The sequence below is a fragment of the Aspergillus eucalypticola genome (genome assembly GCF_003184535.1).
Source record: "Aspergillus eucalypticola CBS 122712 chromosome Unknown BO83scaffold_7, whole genome shotgun sequence".
NCBI lineage: Eukaryota > Fungi > Ascomycota > Eurotiomycetes > Eurotiales > Aspergillaceae > Aspergillus > Aspergillus eucalypticola.
In genome coordinates this window covers 322,976-336,752 of record NW_020290281.1, presented here as the reverse complement: position 1 = coordinate 336,752, position 13,777 = coordinate 322,976, and the positions used below count along the sequence as shown (strand labels likewise).

The 13,777-nt window shown below is 51.7% G+C and overlaps 4 protein-coding genes across 4 annotated transcripts; 2 read left to right on the top strand and 2 right to left on the bottom strand.

The window, feature by feature from the left end:
- Nucleotides 1-247: 247 nt before the first annotated feature.
- BO83DRAFT_415607 (metal-dependent hydrolase family protein) lies at nt 248-1,743 on the top strand (the record flags this gene model as incomplete). The annotated part of the gene is made up of 1 exon (XM_025534646.1): nt 248-1,743. The coding sequence occupies one exon, from the start codon at nt 248-250 to the stop codon at nt 1,520-1,522; it is 1,275 nt and encodes a 424-aa protein (XP_025390057.1). The 3' UTR covers nt 1,523-1,743.
- A 1,484-nt stretch (nt 1,744-3,227) lies between these two features.
- BO83DRAFT_425140 (ATP-binding cassette transporter) lies at nt 3,228-7,633 on the top strand (the record flags this gene model as incomplete). The annotated part of the gene is made up of 3 exons (XM_025535190.1): nt 3,228-4,320; nt 4,381-5,063; nt 5,111-7,633. The coding sequence occupies 3 exons, from the start codon at nt 3,228-3,230 to the stop codon at nt 7,631-7,633; spliced, it is 4,299 nt and encodes a 1,432-aa protein (XP_025390056.1).
- A 165-nt stretch (nt 7,634-7,798) lies between these two features.
- On the bottom strand, nt 7,799-9,440 carry BO83DRAFT_376695 (putative sulfate/molybdate transporter). The gene has a single exon (XM_025530791.1). The coding sequence runs from the start codon at nt 9,383-9,385 to the stop codon at nt 8,063-8,065; it is 1,323 nt and encodes a 440-aa protein (XP_025390055.1). The 5' UTR covers nt 9,386-9,440; the 3' UTR covers nt 7,799-8,062.
- Nucleotides 9,441-9,633: 193 nt separating this feature from the next.
- BO83DRAFT_406775 (uncharacterized protein) lies at nt 9,634-12,950 on the bottom strand (the record flags this gene model as incomplete). The annotated part of the gene is made up of 6 exons (XM_025533898.1): nt 9,634-10,093; nt 10,130-10,134; nt 10,231-10,987; nt 11,062-11,088; nt 11,417-12,338; nt 12,397-12,950. The coding sequence occupies 6 exons, from the start codon at nt 12,948-12,950 to the stop codon at nt 9,896-9,898; spliced, it is 2,463 nt and encodes an 820-aa protein (XP_025390054.1). The 3' UTR covers nt 9,634-9,895.
- Between the last annotated feature and the right edge of the window lie 827 nt (nt 12,951-13,777).

The window sequence follows — 13,777 nt, the reverse complement described above, 5'->3', positions numbered from 1 at the left end:
TTGCAACCCCAAACGGGCCTCGCCACATTGTCGGCCATCTCACGAGTGCCTGGCTTCGCGTCTTATGTTGTCGCTATCGACAAATCAGCCAACTTCAAGTGGACACACGACGTCAAATGAGCACATAGCCTCGGCATCCTGCATTCAATTGATATATGCTGCTTTCCTAGCTGGACTAGGATCACATCCTTGTCAGTGTCAAAACTGTGATCAGAACTGCGTTGAACCCATACTTACCCCTTTAATTATGCATCGACCTCTGACAGACAGCACTCTCTACCGCATCAATGCGGGTATCCTAATTCCAGGAAGGGGAGCACCAATTCCTCGCGGAGCTGTGGTCTGGAAATCCAAAACAATCCTCTATTCTGGCCCGCAGCATGAAGTACCAGTCGAGTATCAGGATGCTGTTACCACAAATGTCCCAGTTGCCATGCCAGGCATGTGGGATTGCCACATTCATTTCTTAGGCGCAACGGCGGCGAGCATGGATTCTATTGTGAATACGCCACAGGCATTGGCAGGGGCACGAAGTGTGCCTGACTTATATGCAACCATTATGGCGGGATTCACGTCAGTTCGCGAAGTTGGAGGATACGGTTGTGAGCTAGCCAAAGTTATCGACGAGGGCCGCATTCCGGGACCGACCATCTACGGTGCGCACAGCGCCATCAGCATGACGGCAGGCCACGGCGATGTACACGGTGTGAATCTCGAGGGTCTGCGTGACCTATGTACACATGGCTTGCCTTTGACGATCGCAGATGGTGTGCCTGAGTGTCTGCAAGCCGTACGAAAGCAGCTGCGGCACGGAGCACGCGTCATCAAAGTCTGTGCCAGTGGTGGTGTAGTGAGCGCTATCGACGACCCGCAGCATCAAGAATTCTCGTTCGAAGAGCTTAAAGCTATTGTTGACGAGGCGGCGCGGGCAAGACGCGTTGTGGCCGCTCATTGTCACGGCAAGGCAGGCATCATGAATGCTCTCCGTGCAGGTTGTCGCACGATTGAGCACGGCAGCTATCTGGATGAAGAGGCTATCGACTTGATGCTAGAGAAGGGTGCTATGTTGGTGGCAACACGCAGTGTTATCGAAAGCGGACTTGCTATGCGTGATCTCTTCACGCCCGGCTCATACCAAAAATTGCTCGAGGTAGCTGATACGCATAAGAGGGCGTATCAGCTAGCAGTCAAACGTGGCGTGCCTATTGCTCTTGGTACAGATCAATTCATCAGCTCGGATAATCCTGCATTGGGATATGGACGCAATGGTGGAGAACTGGTGTACGCGGTTGCGGCAGGCATGACACCGCTGGCTGCAGTTGAAGCTGCCACAGCCAATGGGCCGTTAACACTCGGTGACCAGGCGCCAAAGAGTGGCCAGTTGAGGGAGGGATTTGACGCAGACATCATCGCACTGACAGCAAACCCACTAGAGCATATAACAGTGGTCTCTGATCCGAAGAATATCACGCATGTATGGCGATATGGCAAACTTGTCAAATCAAACAAAAGTGACAACTGATAATAAGATAAGACTTGTCTTCGTCTCTTCGATATGTCCTTGTTCCATCGTTTCACCTGTCAATGTCTATGTTATATAAGGAGGGGAACGCTGAGTGTCCATACTGGTCTACGCTCGACGCGTCCTCAAGAGTCAGTGACACGGAATGCCGGTTCGGTTCGTTTAGCCCATCAGATCCGTGGGAAATAGCTCAGAATCGACTGCCACGCACGAATGTGTCTTATCCTGCTAATACCATATCATGCTTTCCTTTCCTGCCCATAGTGTGTGGACGCCAGAATACCTATTACCGCTTGAATCTTCCACATGCACTCTGACGTCGACTCCATAGATGAGTGTTTTGAAGTATTCCGTGGAAAGCTCTCTTCACGAGCTCGTTTCGAACTTATATGCTGTGCTGCATACATTATGTCTTGTATCTGCCAGATATTCCCTGTGTCAATAGCGAAGAGTTCATCAGTCATCTAACTCACGTATGCACCAAGGTGACTTACGTGAAACTGGACGGGTCATCAGAGAGAAATGGTGACGATGAGCCTTGAATTGTACAGTAAGTTATTGTGGTGGAAAGAAGAGCGAAGGAATGTGAATGGAGAACCTGAGGCTCCAACCCGCCAAGTCGAGCAGGCTGAACTTCTGCTTTTTCTCACTTCACCCCCCACTTATCCAGCGACATCTTCCTCGTTCGAATCAATTTATCCACCCCTTTTACCGTCCTGCATTTTTCCGCGGATTTCAATTCCGGTCTTTTCCGCTCCTGAAGCCAAGCCATTCGTCCTCTTCCGATAGTAAGTAAGCAGCGCCACTTGAAGCCCGGATTCATGCCTAATTCGATGATGGACGCAATGATTGACCTCCTTACCAACCAGTTACCGTTGCGGGATATAAGTGGCATAGGATCACTCAAGCAGACAGATAGTGACATTGCTTCGTTAAACAGGGCTCTTGTGGGTTAGCCAAGACTAGCGATGGTCTGGAACCTCAGCAATGTGGATTGTCTGGATACCCGGATAGGTCGGCAACGCTCAAAAAGGGAGATTGTCGGTTACCTATGCCGCCAGATCTAGTCGGCATGCCGCCCTCTCAACGCAATGCCTGAGGAGTTTCAAGCGCCACGCGTCTGCTGAATTATTGATTGGGCGTGACATCCGGTCATTCGAATGATATATCCCAGCGCAACTGTTTGACGGAGGACGCTTCATCCTCGCCACCCGCAGTTTGCTGCAGCCAAACATTGCTACTTGGAATATGGTTATCTCTACGGCATCGGAAAGAAAAGCGAGAACAATAATGATCTTCCCGAGGTATTCTAAAAAGCCGACCCACCGAGCTATCGTGAATTTGTCGTGGACATCTCATCTACTGTGAAACAGCTATGGGGCAAACAACCGAGGTCATTGCATTATATTGCCGTTTTGGGAAGACGATAGAAGCCGATCATCCGTCCTGACGATTGAACCAGATGCGGAACTTCATGGAGTAGATAGCAGGTGCACGGTGCACTTAATGGTTCTCATCTGTACGTACTCCACTCACGGGTACTCGGCTCACCCAATTCATTTGAGGTATTACTGGAGGCCCTTTATCATTTTGGAGACCCCTAGGGGCTCCGTAAATGTATATAAGATGCTTCCATTCTCGTGAACTACATTTAAGCAATTTCTTGGTTATCATCAACTTCGTCCGGCTAGCAATTCAAGCTGTCATGAATCCTCCTGAGTTCCCGGAAGACGAAAAGTCTTCCGACTTACCAATTCCAGAACGAAAGAGTCTCGACACACTGAATGTTCCCCATATAAATGTTCGAGAAGCTCCAAGTTCAGAAACCCTGACAGTACCCCATGCGAACACCACCTCCCCTCCGGGGAAAGACGCGGAATGGAGCATGACCCCGCAGGTCATCCGGAGCCAGGAACGTGAGGCTGCGGCAGGATTCAAGAAGCGAGAGCTAGGTGTGACCTGGAAGAACCTCGGCGTGGATGTCCTTGCAGCGGAGGCAGCAGTCAATGAGAACCTATTTTCCCAGTTCAACGTACCTCAACGAATCCGTGACTTCACCCGGAAACCACCCCTGAAATCTATCTTGACGGAAAGTCACGGCTGTGTCAAGCCAGGGGAGATGCTCCTAGTCTTGGGACGCCCGGGTTCAGGGTGTACCACTCTTCTCAATTTACTCTCCAATCGCCGCCATGGCTACCATACCATCAAGGGCGATGTGAGCTTTGGAAATATGTCCCATGAAGAAGCAGCTCAATATCGAAGCCATATTGTGATGAATACGGAAGAAGAGCTATTCTACCCCCGGTTGACCGTTGGTCAAACAATGGACTTTGCTACTCGGCTCAAAGTTCCATCTCATCTTCCTGATGGTACCGCATCTGTGAGCGAATATACTGCTGAGACAAAGCAGTTTCTCATGGAATCTATGGGGATCTCACATACCGCCGACACGAAGGTGGGAAACGAGTTTGTGCGGGGCGTATCAGGAGGAGAACGAAAGCGAGTATCTATCATTGAATGCCTGGCAACAAGGGGATCTGTCTTTTGCTGGGACAACAGTACCCGCGGTCTCGATGCCAGTACTGCATTGGAGTGGGCTAAGGCTTTGCGAGCGATGACTAACGTTCTCGGACTCTCAACAATTGTGACCCTGTATCAAGCAGGGAATGGAATCTACAACCTCTTTGATAAGGTCTTGGTTCTGGACGAGGGGAAGCAAATCTTCTATGGCCCTGCAGCTGCAGCAAAACCTTTCATGGAGAACCTGGGGTTTGTCTATACCGATGGTGCCAATGTTGGTTAGTTGTCTCAAATCATCTCCCACTGCGATATCTCGACTAACTACTACCTTTTGCTAGGTGACTTTCTAACAGGTGTGACCGTGCCTACTGAGCGAAGGATAAGGCCTGGGTATGAAAACAGGTTTCCGCGGAATGCCGATGCTATCATGGCAGAGTATAAGGCGTCAGCTATTTACAGCCACATGACAGCAGAATACGACTATCCCACAAGCGCAGTTGCCAAGGAGCGGACGGAGGCATTCAAGGAGTCTGTTGCCTTCGAAAAGACCACACACCAACCACAGAAGAGTCCGTTCACCACTGGATTTGGGACCCAAGTTCTCGCATGTACGCGGCGCCAGTATCAGATTCTGTGGGGGGAGAAATCCACATTCTTGATCAAACAGATTCTGTCTCTGGTTATGGCCTTGATTGCCGGATCCTGCTTTTATAACGCTCCCCAGACATCTGCCGGGCTCTTCACAAAAGGTGGAGCAGTCTTTTTCTCCCTGTTGTACAACACGATCGTCGCTATGTCCGAGGTTACCGAGTCCTTTAAAGGGCGCCCTGTGCTCATCAAGCATAAGGGATTTGCTTTCTACCATCCGGCTGCCTTCTGCTTGGCGCAGATAACAGCTGACTTTCCGGTGCTACTCTTCCAATGCACGATCTTCTCAGTCGTATTATATTGGATGGTCGGGCTCAAAGCAACAGCAGCGGCATTTTTCACCTTTTGGATCATCCTGTTCACCACGACCTTAGTGAGTCATTCCAAGCCCAGTAATAGCTCTCAACTAACATCATGTAGTGTGTTACAGCACTATTTCGATGCATTGGTGCAGCCTTCAGTACCTTCGAAGCCGCTTCGAAGATTTCGGGAACCGCTATCAAAGGAATCGTCATGTATGCTGGCTATATGATCCCTAAACCAAAGGTCAAAAATTGGTTCCTCGAGCTCTACTACACCAACCCAATGGCTTATGCCTTCCAAGCAGCGCTGTCGAATGAGTTTCACGGTCAGGTTATCCCTTGTGTCGGAAGGAATATTGTCCCTACCGGCCCCGGATATGAGGATGTCGACTCTGCCAACAAAGCTTGTACTGGAGTAGGCGGTGCTTTGCCTGGTGCAGACTACGTGACTGGTGACCAGTATCTCTCCTCGCTCCATTACAAGCATTCACAGCTCTGGAGGAATTTCGGGGTCGTATGGGCGTGGTGGGGCTTCTTCGCCGTGCTCACGATTATTTGCACCACGTATTGGAAAGCCGGTGCCGGGGGAAGTGCTTCTTTGTTGATCCCCCGTGAAAACTTGAAGCAGCACCAGAAAAGCATTGACGAGGAGTCTCAGATTAAGGAAAAGGAGCAAACTAAAGCTGCCACTAGCGACACGACTGCGGAGGTGGATGGCAACCTTTCCCGCAATACTGCCGTCTTTACCTGGAAGAACCTCAAATACACTGTCAAAACACCTTCCGGCGACCGGGTCTTGTTGGATAATATCCACGGCTGGGTCAAGCCAGGTATGCTTGGGGCTCTTATGGGCTCTTCAGGAGCGGGCAAGACGACCTTACTTGATGTTCTTGCACAGCGAAAGACAGAGGGCACCATTACTGGGTCTATCATGGTTGATGGCCGGCCGTTACCTGTGTCCTTTCAAAGAATGGCTGGATACTGCGAGCAGTTGGATGTTCACGAACCGTTCGCTACGGTTCGGGAAGCTCTAGAATTCTCTGCATTATTGCGCCAACCCCGGACAACCCCTAGAGAAGAGAAACTCAAGTATGTTGATACCATCATTGACCTGCTTGAGCTTCATGATCTGGCAGACACTCTTATCGGCACAGTTGGCAATGGCCTCAGTGTGGAACAAAGAAAACGAGTGACTATTGGTGTGGAGCTTGTATCCAAGCCGAGCATCTTGATTTTCTTGGATGAGCCTACCTCTGGGTTGGATGGACAGTCTGCTTATAATACAGTGCGGTTTCTTCGCAAGTTAGCCGATGTTGGACAGGCAGTTTTGGTGACTATTCACCAACCTTCTGCCCAGTTATTTGCGCAGTTCGACACTCTTTTGCTGCTCGCACGCGGCGGCAAAACTGTGTATTTTGGCGATATCGGCGATAATGGGCAGACAATCAAACATTATTTTGGTAAATATGGTGCACAATGCCCCGTTGAGGCCAACCCAGCCGAATTCATGATCGACGTGGTCACCGGAGGCATCGAAAGCGTCAAGGACAAAGACTGGCACCAGGTTTGGCTTGAGTCGCCTGAACATCAGCAGATGATCACCGAGCTTGATCACTTGATATCCGAGGCTGCCTCGAAGCCCTCCAGTGTTAACGACGATGGATGCGAGTTCTCGATGCCGCTCTGGGAACAGACGAAGATCGTTACCCACAGAATGAACGTGGCACTTTTCCGAAATACCAACTACGTTAACAATAAATTTTCCCTACATATCATCTCCGCCTTGCTCAATGGTTTTTCCTTTTGGAGAGTCGGTCCTAGTGTGACAGCCCTGCAGTTGAAGATGTTCACTATTTTCAACTTTGTTTTCGTTGCACCAGGTGTTATCAATCAGCTCCAACCATTGTTCATCCAGCGACGCGATATCTACGACGCACGAGAGAAGAAGTCAAAGATGTATTCATGGGTCTCATTCGTCATTGGTCTGATTGTATCCGAGTTCCCGTACCTTTGTGTATGCGCAGTTTTGTATTTTCTTTGCTGGTACTACTGCGTACGCCTGCCTCATGATTCCAACAAGGCGGGTGCCACCTTCTTCATCATGCTCATCTACGAGTTCATCTATACGGGTATTGGCCAGTTTATCGCAGCATACGCACCCAACCCAACATTTGCCGCACTCGTGAACCCCATGATTATCAGTGTCTTGGTGCTCTTCTGCGGCATCTTCGTTCCATACACGCAACTCAACGTGTTCTGGAAATACTGGCTCTACTATCTCAACCCGTTCAACTATGTCGTCTCGGGAATGCTCACCTTCGATATGTGGGATGCCAAGGTGACCTGTAACGAGGACGAGTTTGCGCTGTTCAACCCTACCAATGGCACCTGCGCTGAATACTTGAAGGACTACATCGCGGGTCAGGGCTGGCGTGTCAATTTGACCAACCCGGATGCTACTTCGACTTGTCGGGTGTGTGAGTACCGCCGTGGAAGTGACTTCTTGACCACACTGAATATCAACCACTACTTTTACGGATGGCGGGACGCGGGGATCTGTGTCATCTTTGCAATTAGTGGGTATGCGTTGGTGTTTGCATTGATGAAGCTCCGGACGAAGGCTTCGAAGAAGGCGGAGTAGAGGGTAGCCATAGACTTTCTGCTTGCCTTGGTGCGGTGGTGTGTTGTGTGACATGAGAGCGAGGGTTGTGAATGCATATGAGATGAGTGTGTGAGATGAGTGTGTTGATTTGTTGAAGTTTTCGAGCCAGTACCCTGGCACAGGGGATGACTGTACAGTTGTTGCATATATAGTGTATAGAGAGATAGACTAGAGATAGAGATAGACTGATCATATAGAGTATAGAAAACAGTATCTTTGCTCAAACAAAGCTGTATACAGCAGGATACCACTTCCAAATGCAGACACAGAATAACAGCACGCAATGCAATCACATATCGTACCATATTTTCATCACACATCATCAATATCATATCATATTTCCAACCCCAACCCCAACCCTCATATATACACTTCTCACCACACTCCCCTCTGGAATAACATTTACATCTACTCCAACCTCACTCTCCCTTCTCTCCACCTCCTCGCCCCCCACTCCACCGCGGCCGGAATGCCAAAAGCCCAATGACACAACAAGCCCCCCAAGAACCCAACAGCATCATTCTTAAACCCAACCAACAGTCCCACCGTAACCATCATAACCATCCACCTCTTCTTCCTCTCAAAATCACTCAACATGGGTCCCAAATCCTCCCCGGTCAAACCCGCCTGACCCGCAACCGCCTTCCTTATATCTCTGGCCCCCGTCGTATTCAAGCTCTCGCCCACACTAAGCAGCTCCATCCCCGCCGCAATTACCATAACGCCCAGCAAAGCCGTCGGAAACCTTTTCAGCAACCCGACCAACGACTCACCGAAGAACACGCCGATCACGAGCTTGAACACACCCAGGAAGATAATACTGGCACCGGAACGCGCCCCGAAGCGGTACTGGGCCGCGAGGCCGCCGGAGCCATGGCAGACGGGCATGGCGCCGAACCAGCAGCCGAGGAGGTTCATGGCGGAGACGCTGAGGGCGATGGAGGTAACGTTGAGGTGGGAGGAGTTGGTGTGGGTGGGGAGGAGATCATGGGCGAGGTGGACGACTGCGACGATGGAGTTGAGTGTTGTTAGGGGGATTTGGCCGATTCCGGCGTCGAAGATGCCTGAGGACCAGTCTGAGGGGGTGGGGAGGACGGTGTAGGGGTGCCAGAGGGAGAGGGAGGGGAGGTCGGAGGCTAGGGCGGCGAGGATTAAGGCGAAGAGGAGGCCGAGAAGAAAGACGAGGAGGGCGTAGGGGACGGTGCGGTAGACGGTGGTGGAGAGGAGGAAGCAGAATGCCGCGAGGGCCCAGAGTCGGTTGTCGGCCCAGGAGGGGGAGAGCCAGGAGAGGTTGCTGAGGAGGGAGTTGCAGGAGGCGATTATCAGGGAGAGGCCGGCGCCGACTTGGATTCCTTTGATGATGGGAATGGGGATGGCGTTGGCGAAGCGAGTGAGGAGACCGGTTATGCTGAAGAGAAGGATGAAGGCAGCGACGAAGAGGCCGGCGGCGGCGATGGAGCCGTTGGTGAAGCTGCGGGCGATGGCGACGGCGGCGATGGCTTTCATGGGTTGGACGGGAAGGGGAATACCGAAAAAGACGCCGGTGAGGATGTTGAAGAGGCCGGAGAAGATTAACGTGCTAGAGAGGGAGACGGTGTTGTTGACGGCTAGGGCTATGGCGATGGGAAGGAATGTGCCCAGGTCACCGAGGGAGCCGGAGATCTCGGAGACATAGTGGTGGCGGAAGGTGGAGAGGTTATGGGCGTTTATTTGGCGGAGGTTCATGGTCATGGTGGTGGACTTGTAGAGGAGGGAGAAAGGATGAGGAGGGAAGAATAGAGAGGAGAGGGGAGAGTTGATGATAAAAGCAAGGAACGAAGCCGAAGCAAGGCGGAGCAAAAACATTCCCCGCATCATCGATGGTCTGATAAGATCAGCCGATCATCCCGCGGAGATGCGACCAATGGCTCCGTTGACTATTTCCTCTGCGTAAGTGATAATAATTATGGCTAATTTTGATAATAGAGCTTGTTCATCTAGGCTTCTCTATGGCCTTTACATAAACTATATACAATACAAAGCCTGTGGATGTACCCCAGGATCACACCAGATGTTATCTGCGGGATCGCCATCCGAACCAGCCCAGCCGCCAATTAAAGTTATCTTGATCTTCCTATCTTGGCGGGTTTCGGAGAACCCAATCTATCTTACTCCGGCGAATCAGCCTACTATCTGTACCTATGAGGACACTAGAGGACAATTCCATGATCGCCATAGTCCACTCTTCAGTACTTCAACATGTCACCGCGCCGCGGCGACCACCTGGGATGGCATCACCGGTCCTTTGCGCGGCACCATGAGCCTTGGTATCGAACAGCAGGTGATGCTATCAGATCCAACGAGGGATGTGATCAACGTTGGCTGTTCAGGGAGATGGGCCTGTCCGAAACGACCATTGGCATAAAGGAGCTGCGCAGCATCCGGCCGCCAGTCATCACACTATGCAGAATTGATCACCAAACGGATAGACCGTACGACACCTGTGTGCGACAGAGCCGCAACCATGCGAAGCAGGTTGTTCAATACCCTCGTGATAGATACCGAACAAGCTTCGCGCAATCACAGAAACTTCCCACTCGTAAATCTCGACCCAAAGTCCGCCGCCTTATTCATCATCTCCCGTCTCTGCGCATGCGTTATCTTCGACGATAGCGACATATCCTTCTCCTTATCAAACGCGCGAGCACTAGGATCATCCTCCTCCTCTTCTCCATCCTTCTTCTTCTTCCTCTCGGCATCCCTCGCTTTTGCCTCCTCCTTTCTCTTCTCCTCATTAAACCGGTGGATCTTCTCCTGCATAGCCCGCGAGGGCTGTGCGCCGCGCGCTCCTCCCGCCGAGTCCCCTGCATCAGGAGCAGTAGGCCGTGTCTGTACACCTAGCACCTCATCCTGCAAGCGCTTCATCTTCTGCTCTGGCGTCTCGGTCCAAGAAACATCTAGCCCGCCCGCACTGGGCGTAGTGTTGGCTCCCCGCCCGGTTTGGAATTTCCGATTGCGGAGTTTCGTGGGGTCGACACGGGAGTTGCGATTCGAGCCGTCGATGGGCTCGAGCATCCAGGCATCGCGCTGAGGTGCTTTTGGTGCTTCTGAAGTAGTTTCGGAGCGGGCGGGCTGTGTTGCGCCGGTGTCAGGAACAGAAGAGACGGTGCCTTCTGGCGGAGGGAGGCTGGGTCCGAAGTCATCGTCCGAGTCGTCATCGGAGGAGCTGTTGTCGGAGGTATTGGCGTCTGCGCTGGCGGAGGGAGGAGGGGGGGCTGGACCGATCACTTTGCGGCGTTTGCTGGAGTCGTCCTCGCTGGTGGGTGGCAGGGAAGGCCCGGCGGCGTATTTGCGCTTTTCGGGTTCCATGTTGTGAGTTGGAAGGGCGAGTGGGTAGAATCACTGAGGAGTATTCTAGTGTGCAAGACCTGCTCGCTGTTTCGTCTCTGTGATATCTAGACGCGAATTGTGGTTTGTCTGAGCAATGGCAGTGAAGTGGATGTTGGAGGATGACTTGAAGCTTTACGATGGGAAGTGAGGCAAACCGAACAAACATGCAATCATAGGGTCACGTGCAATTATCTATCGTCTGCATGGGTATCACCTGGGGATAACTTCATTTCATTGGCTTCCCTATATATTTATCTGGCCTACATAATCATCAACTCATAATATATCTCAAACTGACTAAATATCTACTTCCTCCAATGACATCCGTATTCCTACAGGTTTGTTCTCTTCTTATCCCAATATGTCCCTTCCAGTCTGCGGGCGCCCATGTACCTCTGCCTCAGTAGAAAAATCACGAGACAATTCTTGCTGCAGTGTATACTCGACATACGGTGGGCTGCTCTCCAAATTACTCTCCGTATGCGCCACCGCAGTCGACTCGCTACCCTGGCTGGCAGTCCGCGTCGTCACCCACGTCTCTGGCTTGGGTTCGTCCTCCTGCGGTTGCTCTCGTGGCTTGATGATCCCCATTTCCACAAACCGACTCATATCACGATCGTCTTGCTGCGAGCCCCGGCGTCGGTGATGATCGCTAAGCTCTCGAACGAAGGTGCGGCTCTTCTTCCACCAGCTGGGCTTCCTCTGCCCGACACCCACAGCATCGGCAACTGCATGGTTGAACTCGTCTCGCTGCACGATCAAGGCCTTATCTTCATTAAGTTCACAGAATCCACAGATGTTGAACAGAATGAGCAAGAGCAGCACCGGTGTGTATCCCAGCCCGTAAAACCATCCAGAATCGACTCCGTATCTCAAGGGGGATATCGTCCAGTCGAAGGCAGAAGCAATAGCGTAGCCGATTTTTATGCCAAGCAACACAATAGCTATAAGGAACTGCGATGGAGCCGCATTCAGGTAGAATAAGAGCTGACCTATGGTACTGGTTGGTCGCGCCCGGTAGCGGTAGATGCTATGCTCCAGGCTGTAGCAGATCACTAAGACGCCAGCTACTGCGACAAATCCGGCAGCACGCCATCGTACATCTGTAGCCACTGGCTTGGCTTCATTGAGCTGTTGGTCAAGACTGCGTTGCATCTCAATGGCAGTCCAGGAGCGCGGAACGGTCAAGACAAAATTAGCCAAAGCGCATCCGTAGAAGACGAGCGGGAGCACAAACTCCTGCCCTTGCCGGCTGCTGGATACTTGGAATGCGTACGGATCCCGATCGTAGATCTGTCGCTCTTGCCAGGAGCCCCTGCAATTTGTGTCAGTTCTGCTTCACAAGACTGGGTATGCAACTTATCATCACTGACCAGTGCCGCACCGCCTCCCATACCGCGGCCATCATCCCCGGCGTCAACAGCGTGTAGAACACACTCTGCAGAATCAGCGGGACGCTCACGATGTACCCCCGATCCACGTCGATGCTCATGAAGCAGCTAATGGTACCGCAGGCGGCAATGAAAAGCATCCAGATCCATTTCGCCCGACGGCCCAGGAGTGTCCACCGGCGATCAGCAGGCAGGTACCGCCGGCTATGCTTGCGCATGTTGATCAAGGTGAAAACAATGGCGAAGGCAAACATGAAGGCAAAAGCCAGACCAGCCGACGCATGTCGACCCATATCCCGAATGGGTGCATAGCAGGAGGTCCCGTTCACGAAAGTCCCATTCTCGTTCATGTGTGGTTGGAACTGATTAAAGGCGAGATAGCAGTCCGTACCATTGGAAAGAGTTCCATTGCTGAAGAGCGTGTAGTGATAGTAGTTCAGTGCGGTTCGATTAAAATGGACCTCGTTGATGAGCACATCGGTGGCATTCGCCCCGGCCTCAAAGGGGACTACAGCCCGCACGTACAACAGAGGCATCGCAAGCCAATTAATCGTGTCAATTGAGACACTCCGGGATCACCTTGATTGGCTTGAGCTCCTGTCAACAACTTCTGCTGATGCCTTGAAGCCGCGCATGCATCGCGAGCAGCAGCGGAGAGAAAGGGATGAGACAACATCAGAGTAGATTGTAGCAGGGGTCATAGCACAGCGAGCCAGCAACGGTATCCGGAAGTTGACGGGTCGATGACGCTGGCCAGTGATAGCAAGGTTGTATCCAGGGCAAGTCGATGATGCTCGGAACCGCCCGCGAGCCAATGGTAACCACGGATGAGAGTCGCGACCCGAAAGATGAACAGTAGGGAAGATAATTAAAGTTGAGTCGTTCGAGAACACGACTGTCAGCCAGGTCATGGCAGGCAAATTAGGTTTGTAATTAGTGCAGGTGCTGCCGTTCTCCTGGTGGAGGGTTTATGTTCGGTCGCGGCTCCGGATGCGGTCGAGATAGGGCTTCCAAACGGTGCCAGTTGGCGGCGATCACTAGGGATGAACGACGGTCGGTTCAGTGATGACCAGTTTTACCTAATCAGTGAGCAGTCAAAGGCTGGCTTAATTTTCCAGTGAATAATGGCATTGTCGTGCCACATCATCTTTGATATCGATCTTTGGCTTGCTCCATGGCAGCCAGTTCACCAGTGTAACTGCTGATATGCAAGGTATGTAGTAAAATGCAAGTACATTGCGCAGGCAGTTACACCGCTAGGTTGAGCTCAAAATAAATCCCACTTCATCAAGCAGATCTGGATGTCGAGCCCATGGGATGATTGCCATCCAATTCATCTCAACCCTGCGATCACCCTGCACCT

Coding starts and splice junctions, on each gene's coding strand:
- BO83DRAFT_376695 (XM_025530791.1), bottom strand. CDS start 9,385: ATGACCATGAACCTCCGCCAAATAAACGCCCATAACCTCTCCACCTTC.